Genomic DNA, 24,245 nt, shown 5'->3' with positions numbered 1-24,245 from the left:
CCTACGCTGTTCAGCAGCCAATCAGGAATCACGCTCAGAAGCGTAGGGTGAAGTCGAGGCGCAAATGGAGAAGGTAGCTACATGCTGAAGGGAGAACATCTTGGTTGATAAAGTGAAGAGAAAGCCAGAAGCAATTAGCTTACTTGCTGCGAGTTCAGGAGAGAGTGATTCGGCAAAGGGAGACGAGTTACAGCAGCTGGTGTTGCCGTTCGCGTTGGGAGCTGTGGATGCGCCGAAGCTAACAAACTCCGTTTGAAATCCAGAGCAACGGTCAGGTTTTTTCGAGTGGACAAGAAAAACAGTCTTGAGGACCCAGCGAGACTCCGATCCAATTCGATGGCGAGCTAAAAGGACTTTGGAGAAAGACCCAGATCCAGAGAAGGAAAGAGTCAAGTACACACATATACACATACAGACCATTCAGATAGACTCAGCATACCCAGTACACCTGCAACACGGGCTGTCTTTCCCATAAGAGATTCAGACGGACAATTTCCTTTTTTATCCCTAGTGGGACTTGTGCACAATTTTCTTTTTTTTGTTTTGGGGTTTTCAGTTAATTGATTGTAAGCCATGGCAAATTTTATTTTTATTATGTAACAATATAAGAGTTGCTACTCAATTTCATCTCTGTGTTCGGCTCATTATTACTGCTTTATTCCTTGGCTCCACGAACCAGGTTCTTCTGATCTTAGGCCCACAGTTGTTCTATCAGTTATATCACTATTAAATGTAATCTGCTCTCGTATCTCGGGAAATTGGTTACATAAGTGGCGAGCCAGCCAGGAGCCATTTGAATTTAGCAGCAATACTGAGACGTGATCAGTATGGATTTCATACAGAAGTCTGGCGTCAAAATTCCAAACGCAGTTATTATCAGCGGAGTCACTAAGGTGGCCAGCCAAGATGAGCAGGTGATCGACTTTCTGAAACATTATGGGAAGATTGAGAGATGCTTTTCTGTTGATGATTCATTGTCTAAGTTCCACCAAAACCTGATCGTTGAATATTCCAGTGGTTCAGCCATAGAAGGTTTAGAGGCTCACTTACCTTATAAATACACCTCACATGATGACCTCACTGTTGTGTACGAAATCAGTGCACTCAGTAGCGTATATGCTGCCCAGGTTGGAAGTAATGTCACAAAAACTTACTTAGCTGAACTTAAAGAACTAGCCAAGCTGAGTGGCAAAGACTATAGTGAGGTGTTGAAGCAAACAATGTCCCAGATTGGGGAGGATGTTGAAGCCATTCAACCCGTAGCCGAAGATTCTCCCCATACACATGTTGAGACCATCACACTATCTTCACCCACTATTAAAGAGCAACAAGATCCCACTATTTTCCTAAATGCCACACCAAGCAGCAAAGGTGCCACTGACCATGTCACCCTCACTAGTAAAGGGAGGACACTGCCACTTTCATTAACTGATATGAACCCACCTGACATCCAGAAGGTCGTGGTTGAGCATATAGTACGGAGTCAAGATGTTGTTCCACCCATGCAATCCCAAGTGAGGCTTCGCTCTTTCTCCGGGAAAACTTCCCGACCTAATAATGAAACCGATTATGACACATGGCGCGCACACATTGAACTACTCCAAAGTGATCCTAGTATGCCTCCCTTGCAAATATCCAGAAAGATTCTTGAGAGCCTGCTTCCTCCAGCAGCGGATATAGTAAGGGGTTTACGGCCTGAGTCATCACCCGCAGCCTACCTGCAGCTCCTAGACTCCGCCTTTGGCACAGTGGAAGATGGGGAGGAACTTTTTGCCCGATTCTTGAACACTCTCCAAGATCCAGGTGAGAAACCATCCACTTACCTCCATCGACTTCAGGCTGCATTAAGCCGCGTTGCGAAGAGGGGTGGAATTGCCTGTACAGAGGTTGACAAACATCTCCTAAAACAATTCTGCAGGGGTTGTTGGGATGACGCTCTGCTGAGTGCCTTGCAGCTTGAACAAAAGAAAACCGATCCCCCCCAGTTTTCAGATCTCCTACTACTGATTCGCTCTGAAGAAGATCGACAACAAGCAAAAAGTAGTCGTATGAAAAAACACATGGGTACCACAAAACACAGAGCCCAGTTGCAGCTCCAAGGTGCCTATGCTTGTGAACCAGAAAAGAAACATGAGGGTAGTAACAATGCCATTGAGGAATTGAGGAAACAGGTGGCCAGTTTACAAAGTCAGTTAACTACATTCATGACACAGAAGAAAGAAAAAAATGAGGGATCTCCATGGAAACCTCAGGGCAGAATGTCAAGACCAGAGGAGGGGGATGCAGACGCACAAAGGCAGACTAAAAAGAAACAGATATACAAACCCAAACCCTGGTACTGCTTCAACTGCGGTGAAGATGGGCATATTGCCTCACGTTGCACTGACCCTCTCAACCCTATCCTAGTAGGAGAGAAGAAGAAGCAGTTGAAAGAAAGACAGCTCAAGTGGGAGTCACAAAATGGTGCTGCCTCACCTTTAAACGGTTAACAGTTCCTGTTGTGGGACAAACAGGGACTGAGGGGAGTCAACAATGTCCCTCAGACATGCCAAGTGAATCCAAACTCTCTGTCAAGAGCTGTGGGGCGACTACATCCGCGGAAGAGCTTAATGCTCAACCACGCTCTGGCCTACCACATTCAAAGCAGAACCAACCCTCCCAAATGCCCAAACGGTTGGTTGGTACCAAGAGTACAGCTCAAGTGATTGTGAAAGGGGAAGAGGTTAGCTGTCTTCTTGACTCAGGATCGCAAGTTACAACTGTACCTGAGTCATTTTACAAGCAATACCTCTCCGACCAGGAGATTAAGCCCCTGCACGACCTCTTAGAAGTGGAAGGTGCAAATGGCCAGTTGGTGCCATATTTTGGTTATGTTGAGCTTACCATAACTTTTCCAAAAGACTTCTTAGGGGATTCGATAGATGTGACCACACTCGCTTTAGTTGTGCCTGATACCTCACAGTCCCTCATGATTATAGGCACAAACACGTTAGATGTATTGTTTGACATTTACTCAGGGACTGATGTAATCTGTCGCCATTCTCTCCCATATGGCTACAAAGTAGTTTTCAAACTTATTGAGCTGAGACGAAAACAAGCAAGTAATGACCAGCAGGGGTTGGTGAGAATGCAAGGCAGGAGCCCTCAAGTCATCCCAGCCGGTAAAACAGTAGTGGTGGAGGGTGTTGCTCTGGCCAATGGCCTCCAAGGTGAAAAATCCGTTATTATTGAGTACCCATCATCATCCCCCTTGCCAGGTGGGCTGCTGGTCCGAGCTGGTCTAGTTGACTTCCCTCGGTTGCGGCCCCATAAGTTGCCAGTAGTCATAAGCAATGAGTCAGACCATGACATTGTCATCCCTGCAAAAAGCACTATTGCAGAGATTGGCACTTATCAGACCATCCTATTAAAAGAACATTGCATAGTCAAGCAATCAGAATCCCTCCAAAGAACCCCAGAAACTCAGTCATCTCAAGAGTCCACCTTACATTTCAATTTTGGTGACTCCCCAGTCCCACTTGAATGGAGAGAGCGCATCACTCGGCAGCTCAACAGCATGCCTGATGTCTTTGCGCAGCATGATCTGGACTTTGGCCAGACAGATAAAGTGAGACACCACATAAAACTCACAGATGAAACCCCTTTCAAACTGCGTGCCCGACCAATACACCCTCAAGACATTGAGGCTGTCCGAAGGCACATTCAAGAGCTCCTTGATGCAGGAGTAATCAGAGAGTCAGAGTCACCCTTTGCGTCACCCATAGTGGTAGTACGGAAGAAGAATGGCCAAGTACGGCTATGCATTGACTACAGACGTCTGAATCTCCAGACTATAAAAGACGCATACAACCTTCCAAAGCTGGAGGACACATTCTCAGCTCTCAGTGGTTCCCAGTGGTTCTCTGTACTCGACCTAAAGTCAGGATACTATCAGATCGAGGTCGAAGAAGCAGACAGACAAAAGACAGCCTTTGTATGTCCCCTCGGATTCTGGGAGTTCAACAGGATGCCCCAGGGTGTAACTAATGCTCCCAGCACCTTCCAGAGATTGATGGAAAGGTGCATGGGGGACATGCATTTGAAGGACGTGCTGGTATTCCTGGATGACGTGATAGTATTCTCCAAAACTCTTGAGGAGCACGAGGAGAGACTTATGAAGGTGCTCACTCGCCTCAAAGAGTTCGGATTGAAGCTATCCCCAGAAAAATGCATCTTCTTTCAGACCTCAGTTAGATACTTGGGCCATATAGTCTCCAGAGATGGGGTTCAGACTGATCCTGAGAAGATAGCAGCCCTTAAATCATGGCCTGTTCCCCAGACCCTGCGAGAACTAAAATCTTTCCTCGGTTTTGCTGGGTACTACAGGAGGTTCGTTAAGGGTTACTCTAGCATCGTAAAACCTCTCCACAATTTGACCTCTGGTTACCCACCTTACCACAAGAAATCAAGGGGGAAACCAGTAGGTATAACACAGAGAAGAGACCAATACCATAACCCGAAAGAGCCCTTTGGAAGTCGCTGGACGCCAGGTTGCCAGCAGGCTTTCGAGACAGTCATTCAGAGCCTTACAACCGCCCCTGTATTAGCCTTTGCTGACCCCCAGAAGCCTTATATATTGCACACCGATGCCAGCACCACTGGCCTGGGAGCGGTGTTATATCAGGAACAAGAGGGCCAGCTTCGAGTTATAGGCTATGCAAGCAGAGGGCTGTCTCGAAGTGAGAGTCGATATCCAGCACACAAGTTGGAATTTTTGGCACTCAAGTGGTCGGTGACAGAGAAGTTCAGTGATTATCTTTACGGCAACCACTTCACTGTTGTAACAGATAGCAATCCACTGACTTACATCCTGACCTCTGCAAAACTTGATGCAACCAGTTATCGATGGCTATCAGCGCTATCCACGTTCTCATTCAAACTCCTCTATCGTCCAGGAAAACAGAATGGAGATGCAGATGGGTTATCTCGAAGACCCCATGGGGTACTGGCAGATGATTTAAGGTCTCAAAAAGAAAGAGAGCGCATTCAACAGTTCACGCAAGATCACCTCTCTGATCCAAAGAACATCAATGCAGTAGATCAGTCAGTTGTGAGAGCAATTTGTGAGAGGCAGCTCATCTACAGTGCCCGTCCTGATGATGGGGAAGAGGGGAAGACAGACTGCGTTGCTTTAGTGGAGACTCTTGCCATGTCCCCTAGTGCTGTACCCGACAGCTATGGACAGGAAGAACGGTTTGGTGGCCTGCCAACCATCCCCCACCTGTCTGAGACCGAACTGGCAGATAAGCAAAGGGCTGATGAATGCATAAAACATGTCATTTCCCAGATGGAGCATGGGAGCACACCACCTCCCACATTGCGGGATCAACTTCCTGATCTCCCGCTCCTTCTCCGAGAACTCCCCCGTCTTGAGCTTATGAACAAAGTTCTGTATAGACGACGCCAGGTAGGGTCTCAGATAACTTACCAGCTTGTACTTCCATCAGAGCTTCGAGACACAGTCCTCACCAGCCTACATGACCACATGGGTCATATGGGAGTGGACCGCACCATGGATCTTGTGAGGACCAGGTTCTATTGGCCAAGGATGGCTGTGGATGTAGAGAAGAAAGTGAGGACATGTGGCAGGTGCGTGCGGAGGAAAGCACAACCTGAAAGAGCGGCACCCTTGGTGAATATTAGCACAACCAGACCCCTTGAACTCCTCTGCATGGATTTCTTGTCCCTGGAAGCTGACAAAAGTGGAACCAAGGATATACTTGTGATCACAGATCACTTCACCAAATTTGCAGTTGCCATCCCAACACCCAACCAAAAGGCCCGCACAGTAGCAAAGTGTCTGTGGGAAAATTTCATGGTACACTATGGTATCCCAGAAAAGCTACATAGTGACCAGGGGCCAGATTTCGAGTCCCGAACAATCAAGGAACTTTGTCATGTCGCCGGTATCCACAAGGTTAGGACAACTCCATATCACCCAAGAGGAAACCCTGTGGAGCGATTTAATCGCACCCTGCTTGACATGTTGGGCACTCTTCAAAATCAAGATAAGTGTTGTTGGCGTGACCATGTAAGACCTCTTGTCCATGCCTATAATTGCACCAGGAATGAGGTAACTGGTTTCACCCCATATGAATTGATGTTTGGCCGCCAACCTCGTCTGCCAGTTGACCTTGCCTTCAACTTGCCAGTAAACGAGAGTCAGCATTCATCTCACTCCGAGTATGTGAGAAACCTCAAGTCACGTCTCAAAGAAAGCTACCAGGTAGCTATGGACCAGGCTGCAAAAATAGCTCATAAGAACAAAGCAAGGTACGACAGACGTGTAACAGCCTCAGATTTGGAAGCTGGAGATCGAGTGCTGGTCAGAAATGTCCGCATTCGGGGTAAACATAAGCTGTCAGACAAATGGGAAACCACTGTGCATGTAGTGGTGAGAAGAGCAGGTACCCTCCCAGTTTACATGGTCAAGCCTGAGAACAGGGATGGTCCCTTAAGGACGCTACATAGAGATCTACTACTCCCATGTGGGTATCTGCCCATGGAGGAAAGCAGTGCGCCTGTCCAAAACCCAGTACCCCGCAAGCCAGGAACTCGTGCTAATCCTGCTGTAGAGGAGGAGAACTCCTCAGATGAAGGAGATGATGTACTAATTCCAATTTATTCAGGGTCTCCTGTTCCCACAGTTTGTGAAAGTCCTGTGGAACCTGATCTATTGTTGACTAATGTACAAGATACACAGCGTGCTGAACCTCCAGGCCTTCACCCTGTCGAGAGTCCAGAAACCGCTCAGAATGCCAAGAGAATTTCTGATATTGACAACCTGCCTGATATTGACAACCCGCCTGATATTGACAATCTACCCGATCTTGACCAAAACTTACCTGATATGTCCAACAGTACTTCAGATGGTCCCCTGATACTCACTGAGTCTAACTCTTATCAGAGTGACACTGAGTGCTTACCTAAATCCACCGAACAAGCAGAAAAGACAGCCTTCACTCAAGAAGAATTACCTGAGGTTGAATACCCGAGCATCCAAGGTGAGCAACCTCTAGTTCCAGCAAAGATAACAGCGAGTACTGAGGAGAATGGCAGTAAAAGTGCAGAATCTGAGGAGGATGGGACAGTCCTGATGGATGAAGAGAAGGAAAAGAAGGAAACAGATATGAATGATTTTGTCAGGAGATCTGAGAGGGACCGTCAACCACCAAAACGGCTCGACTATCCGGAGTTAGGTAATCCCTTAATCACTGCAGTGAAGTCATTCTTTCAAGGACTCTCCAAAGCTTGGGAAGATATCGAAGGTGATGGTAAAGAACCTGGTCATACCCCTTCTCTGTCCCCCCGAGTGATCATCATTTAACCATCTACCATGCACAGGGACGTGCATAGGTTCAGGAGGGGAGGGTGTAGCCCAGGTGACAAAACTGACTAATGAAAGGAAAATGGAATTAATAGGAGTGTATGCTTAAATTTCAAATGCCCTACTGCACTTGAATGCATCGTTCAGTGTATGCGATCCTACGCTGTTCAGCAGCCAATCAGGAATCACGCTCAGAAGCGTAGGGTGAAGTCGAGGCGCAAATGGAGAAGGTAGCTACATGCTGAAGGGAGAACATCTTGGTTGATAAAGTGAAGAGAAAGCCAGAAGCAATTAGCTTACTTGCTGCGAGTTCAGGAGAGAGTGATTCGGCAAAGGGAGACGAGTTACAGCAGCTGGTGTTGCCGTTCGCGTTGGGAGCTGTGGATGCGCCGAAGCTAACAAACTCCGTTTGAAATCCAGAGCAACGGTCAGGTTTTTTCGAGTGGACAAGAAAAACAGTCTTGAGGACCCAGCGAGACTCCGATCCAATTCGATGGCGAGCTAAAAGGACTTTGGAGAAAGACCCAGATCCAGAGAAGGAAAGAGTCAAGTACACACATATACACATACAGACCATTCAGATAGACTCAGCATACCCAGTACACCTGCAACACGGGCTGTCTTTCCCATAAGAGATTCAGACGGACAATTTCCTTTTTTATCCCTAGTGGGACTTGTGCACAATTTTCTTTTTTTTGTTTTGGGGTTTTCAGTTAATTGATTGTAAGCCATGGCAAATTTTATTTTTATTATGTAACAATATAAGAGTTGCTACTCAATTTCATCTCTGTGTTCGGCTCATTATTACTGCTTTATTCCTTGGCTCCACGAACCAGGTTCTTCTGATCTTAGGCCCACAGTTGTTCTATCAGTTATATCACTATTAAATGTAATCTGCTCTCGTATCTCGGGAAATTGGTTACACGTGCTCTCTGGATTGTTTTAAGTGAAAACCGGAAGACTTCGCAGTTGAGCAGCTACACCCGAGAGTGTAGGTAGTGCCACCAGATGCCGCAGTGTGTATAGCAGTGTAAGCAGGTTTCAGTGACACTCAAAGACCCCTGGGGAATGATGTAATTATCTTTTTCCCATTTCTTTTCTTCATCCTTATTTTGCTAAGGGAAAATGCAGAATACTTTGGGGGAATTAAAAGTGCCTGTTGTGAAACTAATTTCGGATCTATTTTGGGGATCTATCAGCGGGAAACCGTTGCTATCTCTTGACATGACAGCATACCTTTCAATGACAAGGCCATGAAAGGTATGCTAATGAAAGCAATAACAGCATCACAAGGTGAGCATTTACCACATTATTCAGATCTCAGTGGTATTTCATCTCCTTTTTCTTTTCCCCTTGGTCTTCCTTCTCTTTTCCCATTTGCCCTCCCTCTCCGGCTTCAAGGGATTATTGTGCAAATTATTCTATTCATTTCCTCCTAAACCCACCCATTACTGCTCAAGCCTGATTTCTTAGAAACTACTCATCAAAGATGAACAGGAACAGGATGGCCCTCATTTTTATAAGTTTTTCTGTAAAGCGTCAGTTTTCTCATTTATGAAGTGGCCATCATATTTAACAGTGCTACAAATTATAGAGGTTTAAATATTCAGTTGCATGGTAACTGCATAGTGTGGTGGTATAAGCTCATGCAGCGATGCTGTGATTATTGATGTATTTTTCAATGGGCAGTCTCATTGAGATTAAAATCTATTTTACCAAAGAGATCTGAGAACACGAAACACTCACAACAACACAAGAAGCAAATGGTAACATTCTTCAACTCTGCAGTACTGCAGTACTAGAAATCTGGTTCAAACTCTAAAATCATTGAGTTTGAACCAGATTTTCAGTATGAATGTTACTAAAAAGTCAGATACCAAGTAATGTTACAGTACCAAGGGTTACCAAGGGTTTATGGATGTGCTGATTTCTTTAAGTGAACACAAAATGATGATAAATTGTAAGGTAATAATGAAGGATTGACATACTTCTAGTAACAATTCTCAGTATACCTTAGCAAAGTGTTATTCTGGAACTGATGGTTAGTAATTACTAATTGGCCTTATTTGCTCCTTCCATGTTCCTTGTTAATGACTCTATGTACCTTATTGTAAAATGTTACTGACAAAACCTCAATGTCAGCAGAGGGTAGCAATGGTTGCTGGGTGTGAGGCAAAAAGGATTATGGGATTTTATCCCTTCAAAGAGCAAGCCTCCAGTCAGGGAAAACCAAACAGCCCATTTGATTTCCACAGGCGCAGAATATATTCATGAGTTGGACCTTGAAACTACAAGGAGACTACTGTAGTTTGCCATATGCAAAACCTATGTTTTAATGTGGCATGATAACTTGGAACATTTAAAGAGACTTACTCCTTAAGAGGATATAACTAAAAGAGGGAGCTGTGTCTGGATGAGTAAAGGACTCTCTCACAGAGCATGTGGGGTGGCTCTTTTTGTAGGTTTTGCATTTGTTCTAATAACTGGAGGCACCCTCTTGTCTGCTGAAACATGTTTTGGGCATTTCTCAATTCTCAGAAATATCAGGAAAGAAAAAAAAGGGCAAGATGTGACCCATATTTAGAGCTGTGCCACACTGGTAGTATTTACAGTATACTGTATATGTTTGGCATTTGAATAGCCAGTTCAGGTCACACAGGAGTGTTTTAGGTGGGGGAAGACACAGCCTTTGAAACATGCTGACCTGTGAGTGTGTTTCTGTTGTCTCATGCTCTGTGCTCTTCTCAGGATGCCCCCAAGTCAGCTAAAAAAAAGTAGCTCTGTGTCACGTATGGATGGATAAATGGGATTTCTCTTTCCTGTTTGAGAGTTTGCTAGTTAAATGGATAAAGCCTGATGAAGTTCATAACCCAGACTCTCCTCCTTCTCCTGCCCCGGTATTTAAATGTATTTCCGTGATGAGTCTGCATTTGACAGAAGATAAACAGTTGTGGAAGAGATTAGCAGGGCTGGGAGATGATTGTTGTTTTTGCCTGCTACACTGAGCCTGTAAATGTAACTCAAATGGGACTTGTATATGTCTAAAGGAGCTGTATTCCAAATCATAGGTACTGATGCTGAGGCACCAATTTACTGTCAGCACAAGATTGTCCCTTGCATCTCTGTTATGTGGATAGGCAGCGGTGGCTGTGCCTTTGTCACTGAGTATGTACCCACATAAAGGACACATTATATACACTGGTAGTTGTGCATTTACATGAAATGTAGATGTCTGTGGATGTATTCCATACAGCAGCATGAAGAAAATACACATGAATGCACACAGCAGGAAAATGTCGAAAAAGATAAACAGCAGTGCCTCCAGTCTTTCTTTTTTTTTTGTGGATCTGCTAACCTGTGTCTAAAATCACCTTTGTGATGGCATAATCCTTCATCCACACCAGTGATTTAGTCTACCATAAGTGCTCAAATCAAAGCATTGCACCATTCCTCCACCCCTCCCTCAACCCATTTTTCTCTGTCCTGTCACTGTCCCCCCCACCCCCACCCCTTTCGGATGTGCTGTGTTTGAGTACCAGAGGTCATAAGCTTTGGACATGGCAAAGGCCCCAGCCAGGCTGATGTGCTGACTGAGGGGATATGGGGCTTGACTTTGGGCAGTGCAAAAGATACAGGCCTGTCTTGTTTGTCTGTCTGTCCGTCTCACTGGCTACACTATAATGAGATTGCAGGGCTCTGTAAGGCGGATTTACTGGAGCACAACTCCCCCTAGGGCCTTTTCATAGAAATTGGTTCCTCCATATTTCACCCAAGCCTCTCGCTCTCTTTGTCAAATGTGTCTCGCACTCTCTCTCTCTCTCTCTCTCTCTCTCTCTCTCTCAGCTCCCACTTTTGTTAATTATGATCGTCTTCTTCCCTTTCTTTCTGTGGGTGAAGACTGAACCTATAGCCACAAATGGGAGCATGAAGCTGAGCCAAACAGAGCTGGAACAAGAAGGCACAATGATAGAGAGAGAGAGAGAGAGAGAGAGAGAGAGAGATGGAGGATATACCTTGGGATATGGCACAAGCAACCATATCGCAAGTCCTTACCACATTTATCTCCCCCTGAAGATGACCATGTTTATTTAGATGGTCTTTTCCGTGGCCCTGTGGAATCTCATAAAGACACGTGAAAGCATACATGCTACTGGGACCACGACTGTTACTGAGGCTGAAGGTAATATGGCTCATATTTTTTTATTGTTTCTGGGTCACCTAAGTGCAAATTGAAACCCAAGGTCGTGAGCCCATAGTAAAGCCAAACAGAATTTCCATAGTGTGTGCAAATCTGCCATCGAGATTAATTCCGGTGTGTCTCATAGTTGATGTGTTGATGTTGACACAAATGATGGGGTCTTGCAGTCCAACCACCCCAGCTGTGCACACGGTGAATGAGGCCAAACCAAATGCAAGCTCAAACTCACATCAAGGCAAGCTTATTTTGGGAGCACTGTGTCATCCATTCCACAGCACAAAAGCCCCTCTGCGAGACCATAAATAAATGGGAAAGTGGGTAGCGTGGACTGCATACCGGCCAAACAACCCCCATCCCCCTCTGATTTGTCTGCCAATTCTTTCTGTTAAAAATGAAATATATTCTCTGTCACAGATGGAAAAAATATTTGGCTCTTGCTTTGTTTTTTTCTGAGAAATACAGTGTATATACAATACATGAAACTGAAAACCTCACTGTTGGATGATGAAGAACATATTTAATGCCAGCAATGTCAAAGTTAGTGAGCTGACCCAGGTCATTTTCTTGAAGGTCAGTTTAGAGACAGCTAATGAAAAGTAAAATACTTTGTGTGGGAAAAGATGGCAATTCCACTCATTCTTCACACACATAGGCCCTATCTATCTTTCAGGGAAACTCTTCCATTTACAGAGCCTACAGCTGAAGCAGTGGGCAGTTAAGAATGAGGTGGGAGATGAGGAGGGAAACACAAAGCTCTTATCAGGCCAGCTACACAGTGCCGGGTTCAGCCCCGGGCTGCTGATGACTGTGGGATCACTGATTACAGAGGCTAGCCTGAGGAGCTGAGTGGGCACAGGTCTCCCAGCAGACCCTGTACCACCATCAAGCATTAACTTGCACCATTAAGCCGAACCAGCTGTGCATTCACACATGGTCTGAACTCTCTTCCTGAATATTCCTTGAATGTTCTCTAATGCTGCAAAGCCCTCACTCTCTTTTCTGACATTCAAGGCAATATCAGCAGGGAGGCCAACAAGATGAATGACCCCTGTGAACACTGCATTAAAAAGTCATGAACGGGGATACCTTTAGGGCGCAGAAGCTTCTCTGTGAGGTGGCCCATCCTTTTCTGCTGACTAATGATTTGAACTGGGCAGGTGGGCCAGCAGAGCAGAAGGACCTCAGCAATTTGTCCTATCGCTCCTCGGTTGCCAAAGGGACACAGAAGCACTCAAACGACCACAAAGTACTTTCCATCCCCCTCATTCTTCCTCTCCAAATGCCAATTGGAAACTTTAAATTTAATTGACAGTGAGTAGCCCAAAGCTCAAATTTATAGTGGGGGACTCAGAAAATAGAGACATATTGAGGATTCATACTGTATGGAACTTTCATTACCACTGGATGGCACTCTAGAGCATCAGCTTCTCAGAGCAAAACAAACTGAATCACAAAACAAGCCCGGTGTCAAACTGAAGCCCTTTAGCGACTGGCAGGTATCCATCGCAGGAAAAAGTAGTGTTGACTGTGGTTTTATCCCTCTCTTTGTGATTCTGCTCAGGGCTGCATAAAATGTGGCTTGGGCGGTTACCTGCTATCCATCCGCTCATCCATGCATTTTTTAACTCCTTTTCCTACTCAGGGTAGCTGGGGGTCGAAGCATAACCTGACTGACATAGGGCAAAAGGCAAAGTACACCCTGGAGAGGTCACCAGTCGATCAAAGGGGTAACAAAGTGGCGGATAACCAAAATGCCAATTTAGAGTCACCAGTTAACCTAACAAGCAGTGTCTTTGGTTTATGTGATTAAACAGGAGCTTGTACGTTCTAAACACAGGAAGGTCCAAAAGTTTCAAAGGGAGGAACGCACATCCACTAATATACATGCCCCTCTGGCCATCAGAAAATGGAACACAGAAGCTAAGATTATAACACACACACAGCGGCATACGTTTCAGAAAAATCATATTAATGATCATTTCAAAAAATAAAATTAATAATAATCTATACACAAGCCACAACATTAAAACCACCAGCCTAAAATTGTGTTGTCCCCCTTCGTGCTGCCTCTGTGAATGCCTGAGCCCATGGTTTCTCTGGAGAACTACTGCATTCTTCCACGATGATCAGTGTTAATCACTCTGCCATCAGGGGTTTTAACTTTGCCGCCAATGTGTACAACCTCTTGATCAAAACTTGAAGAGCTGCTGAAATCCACCAGATGATGTCATCGCAGTATGGATGAAGCTGTTTTAGCAGAATTAGTTTCTGCGAGGTTACTCTTTGTCTCTGTGTGCCGCATCAGCACTGACTCACTGGTTTCACATCACCGAACTGACATTTTCATTGGCCCAGAGATCACTTATGGGATAGGATGTTAGTGCCTATGAGGGTGAACCAGTCCACAAGTGGACAGGCGCCCACTAGGCGCTGATGCATTCACGTGGCGTCCTGTGGAACATTTGACGGCATCCGAATGTGTCTGCTAAACACAAAAGCATTCTGTCAATCAGTATCGCTGGATTGAATCACTCCAGCACAGACACAACACCTGTCAACGTGCATAGCTTTCATTCAGATATGTGTCTCACACCATGTTTATTTATTCTTTTCAAACAGGGGGCTATATTAAGTTTCTATTAGGGGGCATGATAATGAATAGTTGTAACAATATTTACACAGTCTGAACATTTCACTTCAAATGAGCATCTGTTAGGCAGGATAACTAATTTTAAGCAAATTCCCCTGGAGCTATTGGCTCATTCAGCAATTAAATTAAAAGCAGGTAGTTGAGATGAATATAGCAGAGCCAAAAATATATGTCACATCTGAGCGTGTAAGCACAGTAGAGCTCTGCAGTCTTTCTACCAGGTGGAGAGAGAAAAATATCTCACCATTGCACCACTGCTTCTAGACACACACAATCCAACACACACGCACGCACACACACACACACACGCACGCCAACACCAGCTACAGTTTCACTTTCCCCGCATCCCCTGTGACGCCTCTGGCTAATTCCACTCAAGCCCTCTAGGCTGTCCAGCATCCTCCAATAAATTAGCCTTGCTGCTCCCCCACTGAGACACAGGCCCTGCTAGTCTGGCCAGTGCCCAAAGTCACTCACTTGTGCACACACTCACAATAATTGCTACCTTTTACCGAAGCCCTCACTCTTAACTGAGTCAACTGTGGGAGTTTTTAGTACGTATGTTCCTTTGTCTGTCCAATCTCGAAATAGTTTCCACACTGACATTCACTGTTAATAGGAATATGGCCAGGGAAAGATTTGGGATTTTTTTTTTTTTTGCAATGCAAGTGACTCATCAATTGTATCTCTTCAGTTTTTGGGGGGGAGGCAGCAGAACTGTCCATGTGTCAGATGTATCGGGACTCTACTTATCCGTAATTTCCCAAAACTGCAGCTGTGTTTGCTCATCATAATACTTTTCATTCACCTGCTGAACCAAACTTCATTCCCTGCAACCTGAATCCATACATTCTTTCTCTTTTTGGTGTCTGGATGCATTTTCTATCCCAGTCTCCTCTATCATCGTGGTTTCACTTCCTATCCACAGCATCTGTCTGTTGCCTCAAGCTTGGATCAAGCTAGTGGCCCCATCTGACATGTCTCTACCTCTCTCTCAATTTTTTTTCCCTATCTCTCTCTTGTTCTTCCTCAGTTCTAATTAGCCTTCTGTCAGTGGGGGCACAGACAGAAATGAAGAAGGTCGTTGGGGACAATGCCACCTTGCCATGCCACCACCAGTTCCCATCATCCAGCTCTCTGGACATTGAGTGGCTACTGCAGAAACCAAACTCCAAACAGAAAGTGGTAAGATAGCTTTTTTTTCTCCTGCATTTAATACAGTTTACAAGCATATCAGTGGGTAAAGGTTCCTTGTAATCTTGCTCTGCCGTGACTTGGATAATATTTAGTAGTTGCTACAAAGTTATTGGAACATCAAGACTGACCTTTGCCAGGATGAAATGACAATGACAGTGACATTTTGGCTAAAACACAACTACTGAATTTGATATATAAAAAGAGAATGACAACATGTGAGGTACAGGTATATACTTTAAGTACCTCACATATTTTTTCTTCTTTTTTTCTCTCCTTTCTCCTTCCCTTTTTCACACATAAACAAACATTTTATCGTTCCTCTAGCTTTCCTCCATTTGCGTTTATGCTCTTTGATTTCCAGCAGGAACCATAATAGTTGCACATTAACACAATCCCCAAAATTACTTAGGCACTTCAATTTTTAGTGGCATTCACAAAGAACAAGCGTGCTACAAGTCCACCGACATATTTCATATTTCTAACACTGATAGCAACTAGAAATGAAAAGCAGGCCCAATGAAGTTTTCAGCACTTTCAAGCTGACAAATTCCTGTTATCTTTGTAAAATATGTAATTATAGAGACACTTGGAGATTACAGCTGCAACAACCAGGTACCCCAGAAGAACTCAGAATTGACAATTGAACCAAACAACAAGATAAAGTCCAAAATCCACTGTTTAATAACCACATCAGGGCTCTTATACAACCAGGCAGTCAGAGAGGTAAGCAGAGAAGGCAACACTGAGGGGAAAAGGTCTCAAAAGGTCAGATAAGAAGACAAAATCAGCAGTCAGGTAGAAGCAATGATAATACACTGTGGGTACAAAGGCAATCTAACAACTATGTACAAAAGTTGGGGGGCAATGACATTAGAGTACATTATTACATTATTTTATTTTTTGTTTTATTTTGTACATTTATGGGCATTTTCTGGAAATGGTAACTTTCAAAACAGAAAAATGTCTGTAAAAAATTACCACAGTGCAATGTGTTGTTCATTTTAAAATAATACACTGTACTGTATTTTTACAGAAGCTTTTTTTATTTTCAGCGTACGCATCCACATTGATTGAAGTGCAGACTTCCAGCTTTGATTCAAGTAGTTTAACAAAAGTATTACATTAACTATGAAGGACATACAGCCTTTTTTATACATAGTCCCCCGCGTATGTATTTTTAAATCGTGGTTAGCAGCATGTGTAATATATTCTAATTCTAGCTTCATAGTGTCTTTCAGCCTGAACCAGAAGGATAACTGAAATCTTTAAATGGCTAATTCGGTTTTGTGTTTTAAATCCTTTTGATAACATTCTGGTATTATTTTACTGGTCTTTGAAAAATTGCCTTTTTTTTTTCACCCAAATTGAGCACAGTATCTGATAACAGAGTGAGAGAGAAAGATAGGGAGAGCAAAACATCTCACTAGCTTTCTGTTGGAAGGAAGAGATTTCCATTCTCTTCTGAGCCCATTTGTTCATGCACTCTTGTGTTGGCACAGAGAAAGGAACGAATAGTAGAGTGTGGAGGGGAAACGGCGGGGCTAGAAATGAAAGAAAGGAGAAAACTGGTGCCTTACGCTTTGATGATTCAGACTGGGGCTGCCACATTGCGATGAATATTTAACGGGAGGATAACATTGAAGGCGCCATTAATTAAAATCAAACGTTTGAAAATTTGATTAGGAAAGAGACTATGCCTGTAGCTGAATGAATAAATCATTCTTTTGTTCTGCTGGAAGGCCGTGTTGAGATGGAAAGAGCATCTTGTCAACATTTAGCCTCTGTTAGCAAATGTACAGGCTACATGTGTTAAAGACACAGACGGGCACAAAATTCAACTCCATTTAGTCAGATGAATTGTAAAAGAAAAATAACTGCCCCTCTCCCATTGTTCTCCCAATGTGCTGGTCTTAAATTATGCAAGTTACTCAAAAATACTTTGATACTTTCAGCAAAGACCAGAGGTGGTTAATAGTATCCTCATTAAAGATGAAGTTATTAATTTCACTGTCTTCCTTTCCTGGAATATTGCCCCTGCCACAGTGCCACATTTGTTAGTTTGCATTGTGTGTTGTTGCTGTTTCTAGTGCATAATTGCTGCCCTTCAGCATATAAAACTGAACATATTGAACTGGCATTATTACAAGGACAATTATCATCCACAGAGGTTATAAATATATTCATCAATACTAGAGTAAAATGACAGTGTCTGTGTCTACTTTTTTTTTTCCTCTGTGTATTTTCATTGATTATAAAATTATTTATGGGCAGCAGTTTAAAAGTCAAATGGCTTAAATATTTAACTTTTAAACTGTTGGTATAATCTTGTCCCAATGATCTTTAATGATCTTTAACCCTTTAACTATATAAAAGATCATTGGGATATATATATATATATATATATATATATATATATATATATATATATATATATATATATATATATATATATATATGTGTGTGTGTGTGTGTGTGTGTGTGTGTGTGTGTGTTCAAATTGTCATCAACATGTACGGAGGATGTCAGGAGAGACTGCCATTGTGTCTACAGCTCTCTGTAAATCATGCTGGAGGCTCTGTTGTGCTTTGCAGCTGCATTTCAGCCAGTGGTGTTTGGGATCTTGTCAAAATTGCTGGAATTTATGAACACAGAAAAGTACCAGCAGATTTTGATCCACCATGCAATACCATCTGGAAAGCATGGGGTTGGTAACAGCTTCGTTTTTCAGCATGACAATGATCCCAAACACACTTACATGTATAATCCAGTAAAAGCATACCTGGACAGAAAAACAAACAATGGAAGTCTCTGGAGCTTGAAAAAGGCGACTGGACTTCTTTTTGTTTCTTGAAGACGTTTCACCTCTCATCCGAAAGGCTTCTTCAGTTCTCAACCAAATGGTGGAGAGACCCAGGTATTTAAACCCCTGTGGGCGTAGTCCCCTGGAGGTGGTTATGACCCTCTATTGATCATGTGCGTGAACACATGTGCCCAGGTGTGAAGGGGGCGTGGGTCATATTTAATCAGTGGTTTCAGTTGAAACCAATTTAGGACTCCGCTCCATTGTTTCCTGTGGCCTATTGAGGTCACTGGAACAAAGGTGTGAATGGGGGTTGAGACGTCTTTGTTCCAGTGACCTCAATAGGCCACAGGAAACAATGGAGCGGAGTCCTAAATTGGTTTCAACTGAAACCACTGATTAAATATGACCCACGCCCCCTTCACACCTGGGCACATGTGTTCAAGCACATGATCAATAGAGGGTCATAACCACCTCCAGGGGACTACGCCCACAGGGGTTTAAATACCTGGGTCTCTCCACCATTTGGTTGAGAACTGAAGAAGCCTTTCGGATGAGAGGTGAAACGTCTTCAAGAAACAAAAAGAAGTCCAGTCGCCCTTTTTCAAGCTCCAGAGACTACTATGACCTGGATGACTGAGAATCTACACAGACAAACAATGGAAGGCCAGTCAATTCATGGATTTGCCGCTCCACAGCCAGGACCTCAACATTATTGAAGCAGTGTTGAATCAGGCAGCCACCATCCAGAGAAAAGCTTTGAAAGTCCTTCAAGAAACCTGGAGAACTATTCCCGAAGAATACTTAAAGACATTGCAAGAAGGCCACCTAAGAGAGTTCAGGCTGTGTTGAAGAATAAAGATATCCATACCAAATATTGATTTTAAAGCTTGTTAGAATTGTACAAACTTTGTTTTTCCCATATATACTGCATTTCTATGTATGTTTGCATGTTTTAATAAACTGATGCACCTATTTCCCATTTTTCTGGCAAAATACAAAGAAATGAGAGGTGGCTCAAGACTTCAAATAATCTATCTACTAATATTTCTGTGATATGTACTGAGTAGGGTCATCGTTCTGATTCTGTTTTGTTTTCTTTTTGTTACCTTTAAAGCTAGAAAAGGCAAAGAAGCTTAAATACCTGCACATAGTATTTTACTAAATAAACAAAGACCCTCACTTTAATAGCACGGTAAACTAACAGACACCCTGATATGACCAGGAGCATAAATACACATACAAATGTGGTTTGGTTTACACTCACATGTCTGTGAGTAATTAATATTCAGATTTCATGAAGGCAACATTTGTGTGCCTGAGGTCAGGTACTTTAAAATATGCCCTTCTTACTTTTGGTGGCAGTGCCCGGTTACTTTGTGTCTGTGGCTTTGGTACAGTAATGCATTTCTGTTTGCATTACATGTTTGCTTAGAAGGCTAGTTTGTGGGTAGGTCTGGGTATATACGTGTGTGTGCAAATGGCCAGTCGTCACCTGTGACCACAGCAGGTGCCCCTGTTTCTTAGGCACTGATGCACTGTGGCACCAGCATTTAGCAGTCCCCATCTGCAGGCTCTCACTTGCCCTGAGTAATAGGCCACTGTGACAGCTGTGTTTGTTTCTGTTTGTGTGTGTGTGCGCAGATGAAGCAAGAGCATGAGAGAGCAAAAGACACACAAGGAAAGGACTGAAATAAACAAAGACAAACTGTAAAGAGGCAGAGAAGAGAAAATGAAAGCTTTCAGATGTAGGTTTATGGATGCTACATGTCTACAGTGAAACTTCAAATTAGCTCATTTTTATTCCTTTGAAGACCCAGTCTCTGCAAACATCAATGAACATTGTGGTAAATAAAAGGAAAAAAGGAAAAAAATAGATTGCGTCAATTGCAGGCTCTAGCACAAACATGGTTTTGTGTACTTACCTGGTACAGTGGATACACGTCATCTGATATTTATTTTTTGTTTTAGTCATTTTGTGATGCAGACAAAGTTGTACTCAAAGAATGAAAAAAAAAAAACAAATTATAGAGGAAAAATAGACTATCATCCATTGGGTGGATGGACCCACATAAGGGTCGCAGGGCCTGTCACCAGTTAACACACAGATTGAGCTTCTACAGTACTTCCTGCAGTCAGTGCAGACAACATTAGAGTTGTCCTTTGGTGTTGTCTTCCACAGTCACAATGAATTCCTGATGAAGGTTGTCAGTGTTTTGTTAACTTTATATAGCATCAAGCACTCCAGCGTCCATGTGGGGGTACTGAGTTGTAGACTTTCTTGTAATCAGTGCAGGTTGTGCTCAGGCTGATCTGCCTGCTCTTAGAGCACTGCTCTATCAACCAGCAGCTGGTGCTATGTTGTTGTTGTTTCCATTGCCCCTCTGAGCTTTGCTCGTGTGTTGACTCCTGCCTACTCATCTTGGTTGCCATGACACCTGGGAGGAGCTTCCATGTTGTAGAGAGGCAGGTAATCAGTTGGAAGCTTAACGGATTTGTGCCTTTGTGTGGCACAAACCCTTCGCGATCAGGATTGTCCTGCCCTGTGTCATCCAGTCTGGATAAGTACCTGTTGTTAGCACCCCACTTATTTGTGCTGCCAGGCACTCTGGAGTGCTGTAAGCTTCTTAAGCTAATAGGCATGAATCATGCGAGGTACCGGTACTGTCCAGCTCTTTTGTTGGAAGTCTGCATTTGTGATTGCTTCTTGTTCTGGGAGGTGGCTGTGGTCTGCTCTTAGGTTCAACAGCCAGTTGGTGCTACGTATCAAAATCCACCCGCAGCTGAGACTGAGCAGGTGCAAGGATGTGGTGTCACACCACCCTGGATACGTATTTGGAGAACAGGCCGTTTACGCTCTTGGCCTCTGCTAAGATGCCAAGAGAATAAATGGCATAATCTGACCATAATGGCCTCAGAACTGGCTTTTTCTTTTTTTTTTTTTTAATAAAAGTTGTAAAAGTAACTTCTTGCAAGACATTAATCCAACAAAGTTCATTCATATATTCCATTTGAAAATGGATTATGTGATACTATGTGCTATGTTGTTTGTGAGGCATAAGTTTTGTTTTGTGGTCTATTTTGTGGTGACATCATATCAGTGCCACTGTGGCTACTTTAATCTTTTATCTGAGCGGCAGAATAGACTTGGTCGATTTGACAGTTTTACTTGTAGAAAGACTATAAAGAGATAACAGCACTCACAGATAATCAGCTAAATGAACACTGGCAGGATTCCGACATTCCAACAAATGCATTCATTTGTAAAATATTATTTCCCAAGTGTTAATTAAAAAGTGATTGTTAACAATGTTACCCATGAGTGCTGGTATTCTGTTTTTCTCAAGACTGTGCCTCCAGAGAGGGGCTACGTGGATCTGTCTTAGCTGAGCATGCAACACCATTAGAGCCATGTTATTTTAAATGTAAATGGCAGTCTACCAGTAAAATATATCAAGGGTATTACAGCTGGGACATAGGAATTAAGTGAACCAAATGTGCTGTTAAGACATGAAAATCGTATTTGGGGAATTCGTTGCATGAATCAGTTAAACACTGACATCGCCAGCTGTTAAAATGTTAGTACCAGGTCCAAGAAGAAACTGGAGAATTATTTTAAAGAAAAGGGAGAATCAAGTTAAGTAGAAGCAGGGCAATTGTGAATCAGTCTGTCTGCTTTTCAAGTTTTTCACTTGCACAAGAATTTCATTTCAGACAACAGTCTCTGCCTAGATCTTAAGGTCTGAACTAAAAACAATAAACAATGTTCAAATAAACCCTTGATTATTCTTTTCTCCACATCTAGATTATTACCTTCTTTGGGGGCAAGGTGTATACCAATGAGAACATAGATGGCGAGCCCAGCCGTCTATCCTTTGCTGGGGAGTACCTGGGTGGAGACGCCTCCTTACTGATCAGTGATCTGCTGCTGACGGACTCGGGGGAGTACTACTGTAAAGTCAAGACGGGGGGAAAGTACCACTGGAGCCAAGTCAACCTCATTGTATTGGGTAAGTGTAGACACATCCGTTCACATGCCGTCGGGTTACTGTATGAAGAAACTCATTTGTATGTGGAAAATGCTCATACACACACACATACACACACACACACGGCTTTTTACACACACAGACCTAATCACTGGATCATTAGCCTGGCACATTTCCTCTGTCATGCTGACTGATCTAATGATTCAATTTGATTCAGACGGTGTGATTTGATTTTGTTCGTGCTGTTTGGGTTCGTTTGGATTGGTTTGTTGATGAGGTGAGACCAGAAACATGCAAGAAGGTTTGGAAGAGCACAGAAATGATTGATTGAGTTAGAGACTGCATTATATGGGCAAATATCAAGCTAGATTCTAAAGTATTTGTGTGTATTTGTGTATAAGGAAATAGAAGAGGCTTTTCTCTAAGTCTGATGCACATCATGTCATCAATTAAGTAGCTGAGAATGACACTGAAAAAATAAGATGAGCTACGTAAAGATATTATTTGTGTAAGTTGCACTTAGATCTTGCATATACAGAAAAGTCTGTTTTTATACAACAACGTTGTTGTTTTGCTCATATACCCGTTATGTAGATGGCTATGAAATGCTAAGCAATACTACCTCAGTGGCAATATGTGTTTCTGCCTGCATATCACAAATAACTAAACAACTATGAAGGACAGACAGCAAAATGGGAAGCAGCTATACTGCAAAAGCCAGCTACAAAGTCCGGCGGGAGGAGTGAGATCGTTCTCAATGTCAAAAAAGCAGCCGATTTATTAAAACATCATGGGAGATTAGTTCAACCCATGGTTATTGGTTTTCTAATGGAATAGTCTGTTAATCCTCTCGCTCTCACTCCCCTCTCTCTTCCATAAAGACATTTCAGTGAGTTAGTGCCTCGAATTTTACAAATTGCCCTCAGCTTCGCAGTGACACTTTTGATTTTGAGAGAGACGAACATTTGCATTTTTCTCTCACTCCCCACGCCAAGATAATGGCTTGGCAGCTGAGCTGGTAGCTGGCTTGGCATGAGACAGTGTGCGAGTGTATGTATTTGCATGTGCGTGTGTGTGCTTGTGCCAGAGTTTGTGAGCTCCTCCAGTGGTTGTGCTTATGTGTAAGCTTGCACAATCATGCCTGGATGAGTGTGTGGATTTGCATGTGAAGATTCTAAATGTGTATGTGTTCTGTTTGTTTGTATTGGGGTTATGAGCTGAGGTTATGCACTCCAACTGCTCCTTCTGCGGTTCGGCCTAACAGACCCTGACGGATCTTAGAGACGCACAGACGAATGCATCAATGCTCCCTGATCAGCTCCTCTCATTATATTCTTTACTGAGTGCGTGAGCAGGATACACCCTGCAGGGTGTAGAGAAAAGAAAGACAAACAAAGGGAGAAATGCTCATAAGCTATCTGATTTTATGCACTGGCTACCATTAATTCACTGCATGTTAGCATTTCATAGTTACTGCTGCCGTAACTTTGCTGACAAGCAGCCAAAACCAAACACAAAAGTCAGCATTGGAAATATGTCAGCGTGACAAAAATACAAAACAGATATTTAAATTTAGCTCACCAGCGATCTAAAAATATGCCACTTGGGAGGGAGAAAACAGTGTGCTATTTTCATGCTTTTAAAGTGTAGCAGTGCCTTTCAGCATGTATCCAACAGAGCAGGCCTCAGCAGATTCTAGCTATACTGTATTATGCCTTTAGCTAATGGACTATGACCAAAACCTTTGACATGAGAACATATTACCATAAGTATTCACAGCCGGCCTTGGGGTCGACTCGATCCATTCTCCATGGGATGATTTTGCTTTTTCTTCTATTTATGTTGCCAGAAATGACTGTGGTGGCAAAGTAATTGAACATATGCCTCATGAACAACTGCACCAATAAAAAAAATACTGATAGAACAATTGAATTAAAGTTTACAATGTATGTAAAATATTTCAACTTTATGCAACTTAACGAGCTATATTATTATCTATATTTTATATCTTTGCATTTCATTTAATGTAGTGTTTTATTCCAGGG

At 43.1% G+C, this 24,245-nt stretch overlaps 1 protein-coding gene across 1 annotated transcript in view; it reads left to right on the top strand.

Moving 5' to 3' along the window:
- clmpb (CXADR like membrane protein b) overlaps positions 1 to 24,245 on the top strand; it is an 80,084-nt gene that overhangs the window by 44,320 nt on the left and 11,519 nt on the right. Inside the window, exons 2-3 of the mRNA XM_030743905.1 lie at positions 15,248 to 15,399; positions 22,017 to 22,221. Of these exons, the coding sequence (XP_030599765.1) occupies positions 15,248 to 15,399; positions 22,017 to 22,221 (357 nt within the window). The remainder of the gene's footprint in view (positions 1 to 15,247; positions 15,400 to 22,016; positions 22,222 to 24,245) is intronic.

The sequence above is a fragment of the Archocentrus centrarchus genome, chromosome 13 (assembly GCF_007364275.1).
Source record: "Archocentrus centrarchus isolate MPI-CPG fArcCen1 chromosome 13, fArcCen1, whole genome shotgun sequence".
Classification (NCBI taxonomy): Eukaryota; Metazoa; Chordata; class Actinopteri; order Cichliformes; family Cichlidae; genus Archocentrus; species Archocentrus centrarchus.
Note: the sequence above shows the minus strand (reverse complement) of the source record. Positions and strands in the feature narration are given on the sequence as shown.